This window comes from Haliotis cracherodii, unplaced genomic scaffold, assembly GCF_022045235.1.
Source record: "Haliotis cracherodii isolate W230 unplaced genomic scaffold, xgHalCrac1.p SCAF_5, whole genome shotgun sequence".
NCBI lineage: Eukaryota > Metazoa > Mollusca > Gastropoda > Lepetellida > Haliotidae > Haliotis > Haliotis cracherodii.
Window position 1 is genome coordinate 62,049,774 of NW_027266308.1, and position 20,800 is coordinate 62,070,573.

The 20,800-nt window shown below is 41.0% G+C and overlaps 1 protein-coding gene across 1 annotated transcript in view; it reads right to left on the reverse strand.

Annotated features, from left to right (window-relative positions):
- LOC139442025 (selenoprotein N-like) overlaps positions 1-20,800 on the reverse strand; it is a 36,639-nt gene that overhangs the window by 11,143 nt on the left and 4,696 nt on the right. The window contains exon 3 of the mRNA XM_071222778.1: positions 1,130-1,243. Within this exon, the coding sequence (XP_071078879.1) occupies positions 1,130-1,243 (114 nt within the window). The remainder of the gene's footprint in view (positions 1-1,129; positions 1,244-20,800) is intronic.

Below are 20,800 nucleotides of genomic sequence, written 5' to 3' on the forward strand. Positions count from 1 at the left end.
GGATGTTAAAATACTTGCCTTTTCTCCACGTAGGAATTTGAATATAATCATTCCCCTCATCCTCGATTATCCAGGGTATAGTATGACAATATTATTGTGGGATCTATATAATCGCGGTATCAGTAAATATTGTACTCAACACCCCCTGTTGACTGTTTACATAGGCAAATCTAAGCACGATATTTAATCGCTTGATCGAATACAGGACTCGTTACGGTATGTCACGGCAACTGGAAAGTATACACGTTAACATTTTTATGATGGTTTCTGGAATGTTTTTGGCGTGGAATTACCCCTACCTCCTTTCAAAATTGGTTAGAAAAGAATCCACTTGTTTGGACGATGTCCCTTTACCTAACCTAGGTCGTATGAATACTGATAATGCATAATCCAAAACAGGAAGTGATGTAAACCACATAATCCACACGCTTCACACCACTAAATAGAGGATATGCCACAAGAATATAGAGTTGCCCGCCCTTGAGTCGCTAATGACAGGTTTGTTAACCGAACTCAGTAAAGAAAATCAGTATCGATCAATTCTAGCTGATGCGTCATAAAGATTGAATAAAGAACAAGAAACATTTTGCATATGACATATTTAATATGTTAGTAAGCATTCGCAATTATGATTCATTATAACTTAACTATCACGATAATATAGCATACCATGCTACTTTATCTCCAATCTACTAAGATTGTGACATCACTTTCTCCATCTTGCTTATCACTAATTTAGCAAAGAATTTCTCTTACTTATGGGTTCGAACTCCAATGTCATTTAATTATATATTAATAATATCAAATCCTATGTGATTTGCCTCTGGAATGCATAAAATGGTGTTTTACATCCTGTGGAATAATATATCCCTAAGAACTAGTAATGTGATATGCTTTAGGATCCTCAATGAAAAATAAAAAACTATAATTATCTATAAATAAATCCACTAATAATACCACAGAGTCTTTCTTAAATATTATTGCAACACTTTCTATCATTATATCTTTGTTGACAAAATACGGAATATTTCTATGTATCAATTACGTATAGGAAGATGCATATTATCAATACATCATTATTTCCTCCAATCACTGACACCATACACAATTTTGCCATCACCATGGTTACCTGCTCATTGAAGTCTTTGGTCATTGACTCCTGTCTGAGAGGGTCAAAGTAGGCCTTGATGGTGACAACTTCATCATCCTCCTCGATAGGAACATCATACACCATGCCTGTCACCTGCACAAAAACATACATACATCAAGTTTCAGATTTACAATGATGAACTGTACAACGCTTTAGTCTGGACCCTAAGTAAAACAAGTGTGAAATGTTCATATCTGCTACCAGGGGTATATTCCATTGGGTGCAAGCCCCTGACCACAAAGCCGCCTGGGACTCTAAAGAGTCACTAAATAAAAAACTGATTAATATGGTGCAAGTCTCAAAGAGTACCTGTTCCTGTAGTGAAATTCTTCCTTTAAACTTTGTACTATTTTCTCAAGGGGAATTATTATCATGGAACAGTTTGTACAAAGAAATCTCTTCAACAACTGGGGTTTTGTTGCGCCACATTTCTTTTAGTGTTTTAGGTCCGGTATACATTTCCTGGTCAAAATATTCCCTAATCCTATCAGGCGACATTTTTTTTAATTCATTTCAAAAGTGAGGTAGAAAAAACAAAAAACAAAAAACTCTCGGATTTAGTTTACTTGACTTTTGTTCTAAAAAGGTAGAGAGGTATAAAAAAATATTCTGGAGTAACAAAAGTAAAACAACTAAATTTTTCAAGATATATTATATCCCTGGCACACAGCTTGTGCACAAATGGCAACATACCAATATTCATGTCATGGTGAAATGCATGAAAGACATCGCCATTTTGGCAGCATGCCGATTAAACTGGTCACCACTGCACTTCGTGTTGACACGCTTTGATGGTATTAGATAAAGATCCCGGCAAGATATATCAGAGTGACTTCCCTTTGTTTACACTCGACAAGGAAACAAAATTTTTTTTTGTTGGAACCTTTTATGGATTTTTTAATGTAAAGATCCCCGTAAAAAGTAATTTTTATTTTTATTTTTTTCAATATTTGGACTCTGAAAGAGCGGTGCATCCGGAAACTAAGAAATAAAAAAATAGCCGCCTACCCCTAAACCTAACCCTAACCCTAATCCTTACTCTAACTCTTACCCTGGCCCTGACCCTGTAATCATCTGGGCCTTAAAGTATGCCTGTTGATTTCGACTCACTGAAAATTTGTGCCACGGGCATGTTCTCAATTTCACTGGGTGAGATATATTGTCACTGGCAATGGTTCATCATGCAGTGTTGATGGGTAGGAAGGTCACCAAGACCTGGGGTATACACCATTGGTCGTGTCTAGCTTGTATGCACTTCATCTGGGACCAGTGTTTGCATATCATTATTGTGATAAAAAAACAAGGTGCTCCTTGTCACTGTGTCTAATCCTGCCTTAAACATGTCAACAAGCTTATTATTCCATTTGCTTCAAACAGCTATCTGCCTGGCTGTCACAATACCATCTTGAATCAAGCCTATCTGAATATCTGCAATCTTCATATGGTTACGCATACCCCATTAATGTAACTGACCTGCTACTTCAAGTCTGCACTAAAGTCTGCAACCATGAAATTTGGAAATTAAGGTAAGATCATATTACCAGCAAACTGTTCACAAATTTATGTGTAAAATACACATTCTGTGTTTGAATAATATGCAATTGAGTAAACATACTTATTTCAAAACCGGTTTGCGAGAAAATAAAACAAGAATGACATTGCTTGCTGTTCTAAAAACGTGAACACCGATATCCTGAATTCTTGTGTAATATTTTAATGTGTTTATTTTCTTCGTTTGAACAACATTTATAACCACTCTGTATCCTGCATCACTTTGGGGAAAATCTATATAATGTTAATCAAAACTGAAATAAAAAAAAATTATTCACCTGTTTCCTGTCCATTAAAAGAATAAAATCATAGTAAAACAGAGCAAGTCTCTTTCAGGCATACACTAACTCAGTGCTCAACATTGTGACTGTGTGTGTGAGAACAGATGATGTCTACTGGAGCAGGACCACACCGTCTTGTCAAGACTCGCCTCGTCTCTGTACAGCTGTATCTCCTTATCAACAGGGCATCAGACCCTGGGGCCCCTCCAGATGTCACTGAATGGCTCCAACTAATAACATTGGCCCCAAAGGACAGAGACAAACTAAATCTGTCTTAAGCTTCAGTTTATATTTGGTTCTCTCCTATAAACTAAGCATTGAACATACCTTATTCGACGTATTAAGCGCCGACGGCGATATTTGCTAATATATTGGCAAGTGAACAATCCCAATTAGCGACCCTTCCGATTGCTCAATGTACGCAAGACTTATTTATTTGTGTATAATATGCACTTGTGTGTTATATGCACCCTTAATTATTGGCAATTAAATTCTGGGAAAATATATCTGTCGTATATAAACAGTCATGCCGTCAGCATAAACCACAAAATTTATCTTTCAACTCAAATCTGTTTTTTCCACCAAAATAATATTCTAATAAGAGCCCCCTATTTCTAATTTTGAGAGCGCCCTGGGCTCTTATTACGTCGAATACGGTAATTGATTAAAATGTCATGTTGCTAAATGGATTGAAACCTAGTTCTAAACCCTGTAATGTGCACTACAACTCACTTCAATACAACTGGTTTGACAAAAGGAAGTGTCGGCTCATGTTAAATAGTTAGAAATACATACAGATCCATGTGTGAGGGGTGCAGAGGTGCACATGTGTGAGGGTCCGCAGAGGTGCACATGTGTGAGGGTCCGCAGAGGTGCACATGTGTGAGGGTCCGCAGAGGAGCACATGTGTGAGGGTCCGCAGAGGTGCACATGTGTGAGGGTCCACAGAGGTGCACATGTGTGAGGGGTACAGAGGTGCACATGTTCGAGGGCTGCAGAGGTGCACATGTGTGAGGGTCCGCAGAGGAGCACATGTGTGAGGGTCCGCAGAGGTGCACATGTGTGAGAGTCCGCAGAGGTGCACATATGTGAGGGTCCGCAGAGGTGCACATGTGTGAGGGGTGCAGAGGTGCACATGTGTGAGGGTCCGCAGAGGTGCACATGTGTGAGAGTCCGCAGAGGTGCACATGTGTGAGGGTCCACAGAGGAGCACATGTGTGAGGGGTGCAGAGGTGCACATGTGTGAGGGGTGCAGAGGAGCACATGTGTGAGGGGCGTAGAGGAGCACATGTGTGAGGGGCGTAGAGGTGAACATGTGTGAGGGTCTGCAGAGGAGCACATGTGTGAGGGGTGCAGAGGTGCACATGTGTGAGGGGCGTAGAGGAGCACATGTGTGAGGGTCCGCAGAGGTGCACATGTGTGAGAGTCCGCAGAGGTGCACATGTGTGAGGGTCCGCAGAGGTGCACATGTGTGAGGGTCCGCAGAGGTGCACATGTGTGAGGGGTGCAGAGGTGCACATGTGTGAGGGTCCGCAGAGGTTCACATGTGTGAGGGCTGCACAGGTGCACATGTGTGAGGGTCCGCAGAGGTGCACATGTGTGAGGGTCCGCAGAGGTGCACATGTGTGAGGGTCCGCAGAGGTGCACATGTGTGAGAGTCCGCAGGGGTGCACATGTGTGAGGGTCCGCAGAGGTGCACATGTGAGAGTCTGCAGAGGTGCACATGTGTGAGGGTCCGCAGAGGTGCACATGTGTGAGAGTCCGCAGAGGTGCACATGTGTGAGGGTCCACAGAGGAGCACATGTGTGAGGGGTGCAGAGGTGCACATGTGTGAGGGTCCGCAGAGGTGCACATGTGTGAGAGTCCGCAGAGGTGCACATGTGTGAGGGTCCACAGAGGAGCACATGTGTGAGAGTCCGCAGAGGTGCACATGTGTGAGGGTCCACAGAGGAGCACATGTGTGAGGGGTGCAGAGGTGCACATGTGTGAGGGGTGCAGAGGTGCACATGTGTGAGGGTCCGCAGAGGTTCACATGTGTGAGGGCTGCAGAGGTGCACATGTGTGAGGGTCCGCAGAGGTGCACATGTGTGAGGGTCCGCAGAGGTGCACATGTGTGAGGGTCCGCAGAGGTGCACATGTGTGAGAGTCCGCAGGGGTGCACATGTGTGAGGGTCCGCAGAGGTGCACATGTGAGAGTCTGCAGAGGTGCACATGTGTGAGGGTCCGCAGAGGTGCACATGTGTGAGAGTCCGCAGAGGTGCACATGTGTGAGGGTCCACAGAGGAGCACATGTGTGAGGGGTGCAGAGGTGCACATGTGTGAGGGTCCGCAGAGGTGCACATGTGTGAGAGTCCGCAGAGGTGCACATGTGTGAGGGTCCACAGAGGAGCACATGTGTGAGAGTCCGCAGAGGTGCACATGTGTGAGGGTCCACAGAGGAGCACATGTGTGAGGGGTGCAGAGGTGCACATGTGTGAGGGGTGCAGAGGTGCACATGTGTGAGGGTCCGCAGAGGTTCACATGTGTGAGGGCTGCAGAGGTGCACATGTGTGAGGGTCCGCAGAGGTGCACATGTGTGAGGGTCCGCAGAGGTGCACATGTGTGAGGGTCCGCAGAGGTGCACATGTGTGAGAGTCCGCAGAGGTGCACATGTGTGAGGGTCCGCAGAGGTGCACATGTGTGAGAGTCTGCAGAGGTGCACATGTGTGAGGGTCCGCAGAGGTGCACATGTGTGAGAGTCCGCAGAGGTGCACATGTGTGAGGGTCCACAGAGGAGCACATGTGTGAGGGGTGCAGAGGTGCACATGTGTGAGGGTCCGCAGAGGAGCACATGTGTGAGGGGTGCAGAGGTGCACATGTGTGAGGGTCCGCAGAGGTGCACATGTGTGAGGGTCCGCAGAGGAGCACATGTGTGAGGGGTGCAGAGGTGCACATGTGTGAGGGTCCGCAGAGGAGCACATGTGTGAGGGGGTGCAGAGGTGCACATGTGTGAGGGGTGCAGAGGTGCACATGTGTGAGGGTCCGCAGAGGTGCACATGTGTGAGAGTCCGCAGAGGTGCACATGTGTGAGGGTCCACAGAGGAGCACATGTGTGAGGGGTGCAGAGGTGCACATGTGTGAGGGGCGTAGAGGAGCACATGTGTGAGGGGCGTAGAGGTGAACATGTGTGAGGGTCCGCAGAGGTGCACATGTGTGAGGGTCCGCAGAGGTGCACATGTGTGAGGGTCCGCAGAGGTGCACATGTGTGAGGGTCCGCAGAGGTGCACATGTGTGAGAGTCCGCAGAGGAGCACATGTGTGAGGGGCGTAGAGGAGCACATGTGTGAGGGTCCGCAGAGGTGCACATGTGTGAGGGTCCGCAGAGGTGCACATGTGTGAGGGTCCGCAGAGGTGCACATGTGTGAGAGTCCGCAGAGGTGCACATGTGTGAGGGTCCGCAGAGGTGCACATGTGTGAGAGTCTGCAGAGGTGCACATGTGTGAGGGTCCGCAGAGGTGCACATGTGTGAGAGTCCGCAGAGGTGCACATGTGTGAGGGTCCACAGAGGAGCACATGTGTGAGGGGTGCAGAGGTGCACATGTATGAGGGTCCGCAGAGGTGCACATGTGTGAGAGTCCGCAGAGGTGCACATGTGTGAGGGTCCACAGAGGAGCACATGTGTGAGGGGTGCAGAGGTGCACATGTGTGAGGGGCGTAGAGGAGCACATGTGTGAGAGTCCGCAGAGGTTCACATGTGTGAGGGCTGCAGAGGTGCACATGTGTGAGGGTCAGCAGAGGTGCACATGTGTGAGGGTCCGCAGAGGTGCACATGTGTGAGGGTCCGCAGAGGTGCACATGTGTGAGAGTCCGCAGAGGTGCACATGTGTGAGAGTCCGCAGAGGTGCACATGTGTGAGGGTCCACAGAGGAGCACATGTGTGAGGGGTGCAGAGGTGCACATGTGTGAGGGTCCGCAGAGGTGCACATGTGTGAGGGTCCGCAGAGGTGCCCATGTGTGAGAGTCCACAGAGGAGCACATGTGTGAGGGGTGCAGAGGAGCACATGTGTGAGGGGCGTAGAGGAGCACATGTGTGAGGGGCGTAGAGGTGAACATGTGTGAGGGTCTGCAGAGGAGCACATGTGTGAGGGGTGCAGAGGTGCACATGTGTGAGGGGCGTAGAGGAGCACATGTGTGAGGGTCCGGAGAGGTGCACATGTGTGAGGGTCCGCAGAGGTGCACATGTGTGAGGGTCCGCAGAGGAGCATATGTGTGATGGGTGTAGAGGTGCACATGTGTTAGGGGTGCAGAGGTGCACATGTGAGGGTCCGCAGAGGTGCACATGTGTGAGGGGCGTAGAGGTGAACATCCTCCATTTTTGAACATGCAAAAAATCCATAAATTTAGCAAGTTTAGAAGCTTATATATAAAGGTACCCCTCATCCTCGATTATCCAGGGTATGACAATATTATCGCGGGATCTATATTATCGCGTTATCAGTAAATCTTGTAAATCACATCCCCCGTCGACTGTTTACTTATGCAAATCGACCCGTGAAGATCCGGGATACAATAGGTCTTCAGCATCCCATGCTTGCTGTAAAAGGCGACTATGCTTGTCGTAAGAGGCGACTATGCTTGTCGTAAGAGGCGACTAACGGGATCGGGTGGTCAGCCTTGCTGACTTGGTTGATGCATATGTCATCGTATCCCAATTGTATGCTCATGATGTCAATCACTGGATTGTCTGGTCCAGACTCGAATCCTATATTCGATTCGACTGTTGTCATATAGCTGTAATATTGCTCAGTGCAGTGTTAAACAACAAACAAACAAACAAACATCATTCACATATACAAGGAGTGTTGAAACCATTTTATTGACATACATACTGGTGTATTGACATGTACAAAAGCTGTACCTGAAAAAACCGCTCACTGAAAAAACGACAAATGCACAAAGACAGTATGATAAATGGAAAGAGGAGGGGCGACAAACTTGGTGGGGGATGTAAGGTGGGAAAGCAACCAGATACAGAGAAACACGTGTACTTGTAGAGAATAGGTATACAAATGGCTGGCTTAAGAGACGATTGAACAAAAGGAAGGATGACACACGTAGCTTCATCTTGTGGTTATTATTATCATAAATATATATATAGTAAAGCTGCACCTAAAATAACATGATATTGGAATTTATTGTTTCTGATAAAATAATAGTTTCAGGTACAATTCTCCTGATCATACATCAAAATTCTTCAACATTATTGGGTAATCTTGTAACTGAATCATCGGTAGATTGGGAGAAAACGTGTGTACAGCTGATTGCTACTTCTGTGCAAATAAAACAATGCCTAGCAGAACAGGAAATAAAATTTACATCGTAAATCACGTCTAGTGATGTTTTATCTCGAACTCCAAATTTGTATTTACAGATTGTTATCATCTGTTCATTTACCGAAGGGACTTTGCTGAAGGGATACAATGTAAAACAATTCTGCTCATGATATTCAAATCCCACCCTCACCCCCCCCCCCCCACCACCAAAAAATAAAATAAATAAACAAAATATTGAATAACTTAAAACAATGAAAAAAGTATTATTTATTGTTTATTGACCTGTTTACACGAAAGTAGCAATGCTGTGGTGCCTGTCTAAAATAAAATACAAGATTCTATCAACAACTTCCATTCAGTACTCTAAGTGGACTCTTTAGTTTTGCAAGTACTCCTGTATTAAAATAATAATGAGCATGATGAGAATGTACTCCTGATGCTGAAAAGTTATCTGGAGCCCTGACAGATACACTGTTCGTGAAAGACAACTTTGACCTACATGTTTGTTTCAATCATATGTATGAAGATGATGAAGAAAATTTCAAATTCTCTGAGGAATGGCAGGGAACATTCTCTCTTTCTGATCTGTTGCCAAAAAGGAAAAAAAGTTCACCTCAGTAATAAGCACAAAAATATAAACTTACAGAATCCAAACACTTGTTGCATTACATAATTAGCTGAATTATGTTATTTTGAAAAAAAAATGGTCATAAAAAGAAGAAGAAGAAAGTTAATTATGTGAAACAGTGCTGACAGAGTTGTTAGAAGTGCAGCCTGCAGTCTCCACATGCCTACTTGAGCCCCTATCCTCGGTACTGCACTTACGATTCTTTGTTTATTGTTTAATGCCACACAAAGCAATATGCCAGCTATATAACAGTGGCTTGTAATAATCTAGTCTGCACCAGACAATCCAGTGATTGATATTATGAGCAACGATGTACACCTTCAGGGCAAGATGACATGCATCAACCAAGTCAGCGAGTCTGACCATCTGCCTCTAATGACCAAGAGGTTGCTTGGGATCTGTTCTAACCTGGAAACTCCACAATGGGACTGCACTGATGACCTGCACAGGTAGTGGTACAGTGTCATCAGGGCTTCAATTGCCTTGGCAGCCATCGTAGAACTCATATGTCACTTAGCTGATACACAATATTAACTGATATAGCAAGTATTTGATGTGTAATAAATGCTGTAAATAATCAGAAAATTATGAAGTAACAAGGCTCTACATCTACTAAATTTTATCATTTTTTAAATAGCATCTAATTTTCCTCACAATGCAGACTTCACCCATTGAAGTTTTAGCAAAAACATGGGATTTTATGTGAAAAAATAAATTGTCCTCGAAAACTCTTAACACAAATAATCATGCCTCATACAGCATAGGATGTCTTGTCACGATGGTAGCAATATGTCATTTTGTCTTTTACAAAAAAAATATTTTGACTCATAGTCTCCATTAAACAATATACATCTGTAGCTGAAAACATATTGGTCTCATTATAAAAAAAATCCCAGTCACACCCCTCCCCCCGCCTGTCCAGAATATCAAATGGTCGGTCGCTCAGTACAAGTGTCAATAAGAAGGAAATCATATATTGGTACTTGCAGAGAAAACTGAGTAATAAGTCAAATGCCACTTTCAATATGGCTGTCACTGGTCATTATGTAGCCATATGTCATTTTGGATCTGAATTCTGTAAAACATTATTAATTACACTTAATTAAACACGTGTTTAGTCTAAGCTGTAAAAACCTATTCATCTTAACGAGATACATGAAGATCAATGGCTAAAGGCAGCGATAGAAATTGGCACTGGTCCTGTAGTCTTTGCCAAACTGCCCAATAGTAAAGGTATCACAAGGACGAGTAGAAATTTGCCATTTTTGAGGGTTTTGCTGTATGTTATCATTATAAGGACTAGTGGAATAAAAATGTTAGTTTCTACTGCTGGGCCAAAGGAGAACCAACAGTCAGAGTATGAACCCACAAGTTTCTGAAAGACAACTACCGTATTTGACGTAATAAGCGCCCCGCTCTAATAAGCGCCCACGGCAATATTTGCTGATATATTGGCTAGTGAACATTCCCAATTAGCACCCCTTCCAATTGATCAATGTACACAAGACTTATTTATTCGTGCATAATACCCACTTGTGTGTTATATACACCATTAATTAAGGGCAATTAAATTCAGGAAAATATATTTGTCGTGCATAATTCGCACAGACTTTTCTTTTGTATCATTTCAGGCTGTCAGCATAAACCACAAAATTTACGATCTTTCAACTCTGTTTTATTTTTCACCAAAATTTTATTCTAAGAAGAGCCCCCTATTTCTAATTTTGAGAGCGCCCTGGGTGCTTATTACATCAAATACGGTAGTCCTTATTGATTTTCACTAGTATCAGGACCAATGGACTAGTCACAATATCTAACCCTTAACATACGTTTTACAAACCACATACATGACAAACTAGCTGGATATCATATTACACATAAATGATGAGCATTTGGCCCAAATTACATTTTCAATATGGCTGCCAAACGGCAGTTATGGTTATTATCGGCTCTCATGAATAACACTGATATCCAGTTCTTACATTAAGTCAGTAATGGAAAATAATGATACCTTCATGAAATGCGCATTACGACCTATTGCACTTTATGTCAAAATAAGCCATCTTTTTTCAAGAACAATCAATCCTCGGCACGCCAGTCTGTAAAATTACCAAGCACATGCATATCAGCTATGAAAAACCAATAAAGGAAAATGGAAATCACAACAGGTCTCCAAGTGTAAATATTGTCTTAGTTTCCATCATCTGTCCTGCAAATAGAATGTACCTGTAATCACAACAACACACACGATGATGGTCAGGTTAATCTGTCTTGGCAGGTGAAGATTGGTACCTGTATGCACCTGGCAGCACCACAGATATTGAAATTTAAGCCCTTCAATAAACTAGCCACGATCATGAAACAAAAATAGACATAGTTCTCACTGAATCACTATACATCTGCCATAACCATTTTCGGCTCTCAATGAATGGAAAATGCCATGCAGTGTCTTGAAAAACAATCTCGGTTTTTAATATTCTTCACGAATTACTTGGCTTAATCCTTGATTAGAAGTGCAACCTCCCTTACGCGTTAAATGTGTTCCCAATTCCTCATTAAGTTGGCTGCTTTCATCAATTTCATTCCACAACACACTTAGCAGGCTGATATTCATGTGGTATTAGACACCTGCATATTCTTGTCTTCATTTTTCATTTAACACTTGCTTCTAATGTGGCTTCAGAAACACTAATGTAAACAAATATTCATAACATATTGAACACACATCTCATTAAAAGGGACATTAATTTGAAAAGGTATTTACATGTTTAAAACTATTTAAATGGACTTCATGTATCAAATTAGAATTGTCTCAGCCAATTAATGTTTTGGAGATAGAATCTACCGGTAAAGAATAGTGTTTTCATATGGCAAATGCTACTATCCCATTAAGCGACAAGAAGTCCGCCAGCAATTTTGGTGACTGTATCATGTCTGTCCTGAGACGAGTTTCCGCTTATTACCACTGCCACAACTACCCAAACTTAGGGGGGGACCTCTTTCTGTATACTTAATTACATACACAAGAGTAACAGTGATCATAGTTTATGAATCAATAATGACTCAAAGTAAAAGAGATAGTGTAATATTTTGTATTTACAAGGTTCTGCTATTTGGCAATTACATTAGAATCAAAGGCCATTAACACAAACAAAACTCGGATCTTGGACCTTGAGAGAAAACGTAAACTGAAAATAGCTAGCTACCATGTGTATGTACATGCTGAGCATTTACCAAGCAACCAGCAAATGTGATCGGTTTATCTGCCCCCCTATCCCCTGGGTAAACAGGGCTTATATTGAGTACTGTACTGACCCAGTCAGACCAATCTCAACAGCGCCAAATGGTCAGCAGCAGTGGCATGAGACTCCTCCAAGACCTTGAAGACAAACACTTATGTTCTATCAGCAAAAATGGTTAATGGTTGGTAAAATCAAGGACTTTTATGTTTGAATACTTTTAAGAAATAGCCCAATTTACTTTTTCATTGCAATATCTCTATGCTTTTGTTACGAACAGACATCCCATTGTGGTTCTTGTAGAACAGTGTGAGTGAGTGAGTTGGGGTTTAACGCCGCTTTTAACATCATTCCAGTTATATCGCGGCGTGTCAGCTTAATGTGGGAGGAAAGCCCAAAGTGATGCAGGTCTCAGATGTTTACCACTTCAGTGAAACCCATGAGCACAGGTATGGGGCTGACAAACCTAGAAACATAATCTGGGTGAACCAGGATTCGAACCCACAATCATAGGTTTGCCCAAGGGATGCAACTCTGCATAGCGAATCGCAGCGCCTTAGACGACTGGGCCACCCGTGCCCCCTTGTAGTACAGATGAGTCAAGGCAAAATATATTAAAACATTTCAAATATATGTGTTTGATGGAAAATATGTTATTCTGTGTATTCTTTATTAACCTCATATCAATCCTGATGACATGTTTTTTTAATTTGCCTCTTGACTGAATTCATTTTTCTTTGATGAGAAGTATTATCATACCCCCATGTCCAAATGATGAGACCTGATTGGTCCACGTGATCTTGATAAAATACTGTGTATCCCGCCTTGGAAGGGAATAAATTTCCCAGCGGAGGAATAAATTTCTTATACCCCGCCATGAGCAAGTCGGGCTGTACATGGATTTCTGAGAGGCAGAATAAATCCCTTATACCCCTCTTCAAAGCCAAAAGGTGGCACACTTTTCCCCGAGTCAATGGAAGTTACATGACATAGCACAAGCTTACCTCAGCTCAATCGAACAGCTGTTTTCTATCAATTTTGAATTTTTTAAAATTATTTAACAATGTCATATTATGACATGTCGTCAAGATAAATTTTGCCCATGCACTCAAATTTGTTGTAGCAGGATTACGAGGGGTACATGGGATTTTATGCGTCCCTCATTAGGAATCATACCACTCACCTCCGGCTCACGGTATAAAACCTCACGCAGGATACATAAAACCCCATGTACCCCATGTGATTTTGCTACAACTTATATGAGTGCATGGGCAAAAGGATCGCCTTTGGTGACATCTTCTAAAGTATAACATTAGAGCCATTTTTATCAAATATATTATGAAAAGAAACTAGACATATGCTTACTTTATCAAGGATTGGTAATTTGGAAATCATGCATTATATAGGGAGAAGAACCAGCATTGATAACACACTTTGGTTTTGTCCATTATGTTACATGTGATTGAAAATGAAATTAATGTTGTATCGATATGCCCTGCATATGTTCAATGTCTATACTTGTGTTAACTGTAACATTAACATTTTCACTCTTTACATTAAAATTGGGATATTTAGTCATTTCCAATTGTACACAGCTTGTTACTTAGGATTGCAGAAAACATTTTGACATCGTCAATCTTTAATTTGAACTTATTTTAGCTTTCCTTTGTCATGAGGACTGTACATTTCAAAAAGTTTAGAAAATTACATAACTAACCCAAAATATCAGGATTTCTGTATTTGTATTTCAAAATTTGAATTTTAGAATACATACTTAGGAATCTTTACAAATTGAAACTATGTACATCCATTTGCTTCCAGGGTACCACAGTGAGACGGTATGTTGCTACAAGCAGAATACAATGTATGGTAGCTTTAGATATTATAATTTATATCCAATGCCAAGATGCAGTGAAGCGGAACGGTTACAAAGGAGGCGAAAACCTCAGACGATGTCCAGCTGACTTCAGTAAAAGTTGACCGATCATGTTCATCACGAGAAAAAATGCATCCAAAATTTGCTCCTGTAATAAACTTTGAAAACATTTTATTCTTCATTCGATAGGGCTTTAATATGTTCATCTCTCCGACAGATTATTCTGTAAAGTGTTCCTAATCTGAAGAGCTGGCATGTAAACAACTATTTAGGAACATTGTATAGAATGTTCATTGACAGAGGAACATACTACAGATCCTGGGACAGAGGGACATTATTACGATAATTTCCCCAGGCAAAGGAACATTATTACGTTATTTTCCCGGTCAAGAGGGACATTATTAAGAATATCCCGGTTAAGTGGAGCGTAAGGTAGTATGGGTCAGTAATGTGATATATAGAGTGGTTAAAACCAAAGAAAACAGTTTAGAGGTTTAAGTGTACTTGATATGCTAAGCTATTATTAAGAAATGCTTAAAGTTCCGCAGAAATAATTAACAGGTTCACCATCAAATACACATATAGTCAGGGGTTCGTTTGCATGAAATTGAATTGCCTGTCCTCAAAAAGTTTGAGAAAATATTTGACACCCACTTGGCAACTACAGGCAATGGACTTCTGCCAATTATGATGACTCAGTCACAACACAATTCTATTTTAAATTTTAAAAAGTAGAAAAACACATAAACCATGACAGAGAATCTCCTTAAAGAGGCAGTACAAAATTGAGTCATGACATGTAGAACTTTTTAATGTTGGTAGTAGCATCAACAAATTATTAACAAACCAATACACCACCACAGCGCCTCCCTAATTCCTCCAACCACGTTGTCTATCACCTAATAAAGGGATGCCAGGTGAAGAAGTGAAACTCACTGCGCCATGACGAAAGAAGCAACCATCTCACTTGGTATATTTTCCAAGAACGCCATCTCATGCTCTGGTGCCAAAGACTTGTAAACAACTCAGGAACACCCACAGCGTTCTGTTATTAACATTCTTTCATTAACGTGTAGCAAAGCTTATATTTACAATCTTAATACAGGGATTTAGCTATATATAACAGGCATCAGTGCAACTATTACTGATAAACACAACCTAATATTTATGTCAACATGCAGCAAGTGCATGTCAAATGATCTAAAGTTTGTGTCTTTACTAACCCCTAATTGGCAGCACAGCATTGATTCTTGAACACTCTCCATACCTCTAAGCTCTATTTACCACACTGCATCACAAATCCCTGTATTGTGTGTAATTTGTCATGCTTTCTTGGGCTTGATGTCATCAAACTGTGGGTACTTCAAGATTATGGACTGTACTGTAGCTTCACCTATCACTGAAGTTGACCACTGAATCATGTTAAGATTATCCAAGTATGCATTATATCAAGGTTGCCACTGATGACATTGTCATTAAGTACTGTACTGGTTGGTTGGTTGGTTGGTTGTTTAAAGCCGCACTCAGCAATATTCCAGCTATATGACGGCGGTCTGTAAATAATCGAGTCTGGACAAGACAATCCAGTGATTGATATCATGAGCATCGATCCACGCAATTTTGGATCGATGACATGTATCAACCAAGTCAGCAAGCCTGACCAGCCGATCCCGTTAGTCGCCTTTTACGACAAGCATAGTCGCCTTTTACAGCAAGCATAGGTTGCTGAAGACCTATTCTATCCCGGATCTTCACGGGTCAAGTACTGTACTGCAAAAATCAAAGATCTCAGATATTATTTATTTCCATAAATATATGGGACAAGGTGCAATCTGGTTTTGCCTGGTGCAGCTAGGTTTGCATGTCTACATGCACCTGGTGCAAGTTAAATCAAGTTCAATAAATCGTACCCTGTTATACTTCTTAAAGGGGCATTTAGAAACTGTAGTATCTGTGAAGACAGGGTTGACACCGTTTCCATTTTCAATATTCTTTCAATGCATTGATATATATGAGGAGGCTGATAGTCCTTTTGTTAATCTTTGTACAGTAGTAAGCTTGATAGGAATTGACCAGGAGTAGGCTACAAAATCTACTCCATCTCGTTTCTTCGCAAATTAATTGAAAAAAGGAACCGATAAACATGTTGAACCTGAGCATTATATTCCAGGAATCCACATCAAAGAAATATCTGATCGTCAACAAGTCCATAATTATAAACAACTGTCTCTATCCAGAGAACAAGCAAGGTAAAGGTCAAGTGAGGTCAACAACTTGTGCCAGCTGTTAGAAGTAATTGTTCCATGACACTGTTGCCAACGCTTTTCCCAGAAGACCACAAAAACCACTTCCTTGTGTGCAGCTAGTCATGACAGAAATAGCTACACTGGCAAGTGGTTGTTTCCCAAGTCAAGCTAATCCAGGCTCATGGTTTCAAAATACCAAGTTGCTTCAAGAACGTAAAAAAGCACTTGTTTGTTATGTTAGAAATAAGCTTCAATATTTTATGTCAGAAAAACTCATAGTGAGAGAGATCTTGTCAGTTCTGTTTCTAGGGAGTCCAGAATACACAAAGAACAGAAAATTGTTAGAAAGTTTTTTGCCTTTTTTGGCTAAATGCCTAAAGCAATTAAAACAGTAATGCTTAAATTACCAGCTGAACAAAGTTTTGCTCGGCAAAAAGACAAGCTCTAAAATGTTATTTGGCCTTCTTCCCACTTGAGAATTCAAAGTGACATATTTCAAAAAGAATTTTTTTGAAAAATTATCCCCCACGGTAATATTTAATGCTATTTAATCCCAATCATTTAATGTGTTTAATCCAAAGTAGGACAATGTTGAAATCGGGAAACAGATGTATATCTCTATGTTATCTAACACAAAGGTTATTCCTGTGTTAACGTAACGCATTGACATGACATGCATCCATCCGTCAAGATACAATTACCGACAACCATGACCCTATTTCAGTAAAGTGTTACATTTTGGAATTGAAAATCAGTCATATGAGCGAGCCAATGACAGCTGTATGAATGTTACAGATATCAGAGTGATTAATGTTATGCTCATTGTAAACGGTAACTTCTGTTTATCATGGTTTACTATCGTAAGCATCGCTACTCGATATTCTCTATACTCAATTGTAATTAGCACTTATTCATTTTCAATTCATTTTGGTTTGATGAATATAATATATCAAATCACAAATTTTAACTTAGGCTAAAAAATTAATAGTCTTGGTTCTCAGGCACCGCCCGCATCATCCTATAGTTTACTGCGCATTTTGTTTTTATTTCCATTTTCAAAAAAAAATATTAAAATTTACATGTATTAGTGAGTCTGAATACCATTAAACAAAAATATGCAAAAATGTGTTCAAAAATGTTTTTTTCAATCAGCATGTTTTATTAATATAATTAGAAGTTTTGCCAAACATGCCCAAATCTAAATACAGTAAGCTATGTTTAAGACGAACTCGCTTATAACCAACTGGCAGAAACAACAAACTTGTTTTTTTTGTCCCAGACATTTGCAGTGTATATGCTGTACATATGCTTATAACAAACAACAGTTATAAGGAACTAAAATTTGTGGTTCCTTTGAGTTTGTTATAACCATAGTTTACCGTATTACATTTCTTCAAATAAAAGCATATTTTCTGAACATTTGTGCAATATCAATGGAAATAAGCTGTGTGTAAAAAACAACAGTGTCAGCGGGGGTCCATTATACCAAGGAACACCCTCAGACATCATGACTTGGTGGGAAAATGATTAAATTGTGTCCAGTAACAGCTAGTCCTTCATCAAAATCAGGTTCCCAATGATTCACAATGTATTTCTGTGAAGTATTTTCGAGACAGACCATCTGTTTTCTGTATATTATTTCTAATCCTGAGACGCCTGCTGATATGGCAGAAAACATTCCAGTTCTCATACAGGAAATCCATTACATTCTGAGGGTGTTGATGAATTTAAACCTCCATGTCAGAATGATGAGTGAGTGAGTTGGGTTTAACGCCGCTTTTAACACTATTCCAGTTATATCACGGCGTGTCAGTTTAATGTGGGAGGAAAACCTGAAGTGATACAGGTCTCAGACGTTTACCACTTCAGTGAAACCCACAAGCATGGGTATGGTGCTGACAAACCTAGAAACATAATCGGGGTGAACTGGGATTCGAACCCACAATCATAGGTTTCTGGCATACCCAAGGGACGCAACTCTGCACAGCGAATCGCGGCGCCTTAGACGACTGGGGTCAGAATGATGAGATCTGATTGGTTGACATAATCTTGATAAAATATGTAATCAGCCTTGGAGGAAAATAAATCCTTTATACCCTGCCACAAGTAAGACTGGTTGCACATAGATAGAGAGGCAGAATAAATCCCTTATATCCCGCTTTGAAGCTTCGAGTCAATGAAAGCACAACCTAACCCCTGCGTCAATCGAACAGATATTTTCATTTTTGAATTTGTTTAAATTCTGTTACAATGTCAAATGAAACATGTCGGTAAGACAAATTTGTTGTAGCAGGATCACTCAGGGTACATGGGGTTTTATGCGTCCCTAGTTAGGTTTAATACCACTCACCACCAGTCATGTCATAAAACCTAACGCAGGATGCATACAACCCCATGTAATCCTCATGATACTATACCGGCTATAGCAGTGTCTCATGACTAACAGTTTGTTGAATCTGAGCCTACAGTAAACAAAAATAGGAGATAACTTGTGGCATGAAAAGCAACCACTAAAAAACTAGGCTGGACTTAACAGGCTCGATTGAAGTGTATATTTTTAATATTGAAAATAGTTCTTTGTTTGTTTGTTTGTTGTTTAACGCTGCACTCAGCAGCATTACAACTGTATGACAGCCTGTATATAATCAAGGATGGACCAGACAATTCAGTGATTGACATCATGAGCATCCATCTGATGACATGCATCAACCAAGTCAGCGATCAAGCCTGACCACCCGTCAAGCATAGTTGCCTCTTACGGCCAACATGGGATGCCGAAGACCTATTCTCTACCCGGATGAATATATCGGAAATACAATGAAGTTTTTGAATAGTAGATCTACCCTAAAAGATTATTCATTAGACATCGGTTCGATTCAAGTCAAAGGCAAACATTTGTACAATGTGCAACGCCATCTTGGATTACCCGGCAAACTTCCTCCCGTTCTTGATCCCGAGTAAATGCGTGCGATAGTCCGTGTTCAAAAGGAAGCATGTGAAATATAGCGCTCGCCCGCCCCCACTGAACATGTCTCACCTTTTGCCACAGGTCAGGGTTGGAAGTTAAGTTTTATTTTCACAAGTGTGCAATAATGATCAATTACAGAGTTGCCATCTACCTGATGGTAAAGGTTGGCGACCACAAGGAAATGTTAATAGTCCTTTCTGAATGTTACCAGTCTCGGACTGGCGGACTTAGTTAATTTCGAACCCTGCAGGTTGCTGTAAAAGAGCTGACTGTTTCTTTTAACAGCAACCACTCATGCACTCACTCAATGGCACTACTAAATGGCTGTAAATACAAATAATCTATTCCAAACAGTAGCTTAGGTGTAGTCAACTGACACAAGCGTCTCAATCTTGAGATATATAATGGGCTGTCTGAAAACAAAAATATCCTTAGATAATTTAGATCAGCAAAACCTGTCATGACTTGGATTACTTCAGCCATTGGCAAGATAAAAGGATCCGCCTTGGGTTATCAATACTTTGTCAAGTCTACAAAAGCTTAAACATGTTAAACAATAATGTTCAATGTTTCTGGTCTGGTGACTCCAGAATTTGCATGTTACTTTCTCAGTGACGTCTCAACATTGAACAAGTGGAACAATACTTTTAATTGGAAAAAACAAGGTATTCAAAGCATTAACGATTGCAACTTCTCCTTTTCAAAAAAGCCTGTGTGTGCTCTACAGGAAAGTGTGCCTGTAGTGTGTGTTGTATGTCTTTGATTAATGAACAAAATAAGCTACAAGCAGTCAGATGAGATTGTAGACAGCAGATAAAACTTCTCAACCTCTAAGAAAGGTATCAACCCGCTTCGTCTTATTTTTTAAAACAGGTCAACAGGAACTATTAGACAATCCACTTATAGTCAGGGATGAGTGACTTTGCTAGTTAGACAACCCAGGCACAGTGAAGCTCTAAAAATTAGACGACCCAGGATGTTATCCTAAGAAATGCAACCCTCCCTCAAGTATTTGGTGCCAAGTGAAATGACTCACTGTACGTACAAAGCATACCCAAACGGAAAGGTTTATCAAAACAATACAATACTTCGCCAAGAGGTATGAAAACAAACAAGATTCACATTGATGACATGTTTATCAACAGCTAATTCAGTTTGTTTGTTTTCTTGACAAGTAGACACAAAAAATTGCAAACAGCACAATAAACAGTATTAACCATCCCCAAAGGAGTACAATGCCTGTGGTTGAACATTTCCAGTCCAGGTTAACACACAGTTCAGATTGGAAGGTAATCCAATCAGAGACTGGTCATTTATTATATTGGGACAAAGTGGGATTAAGTAGGGTCATGAAAAAATGACACAGCAAAAGAGGGGGTCAACAAAACATATCAAAACCATATGGAGTTGGGGAACATGAAAAAATGATTCATGCAGTTCTATTTTTCAAATATTTGTTTTAATAAATTTTAACATTATTTAATTATTTAGGGACTGGTCACTTAAATAAATTGGGAGGCAGGGTGTGTGTGTGTGTGGGGGGGGGGGGG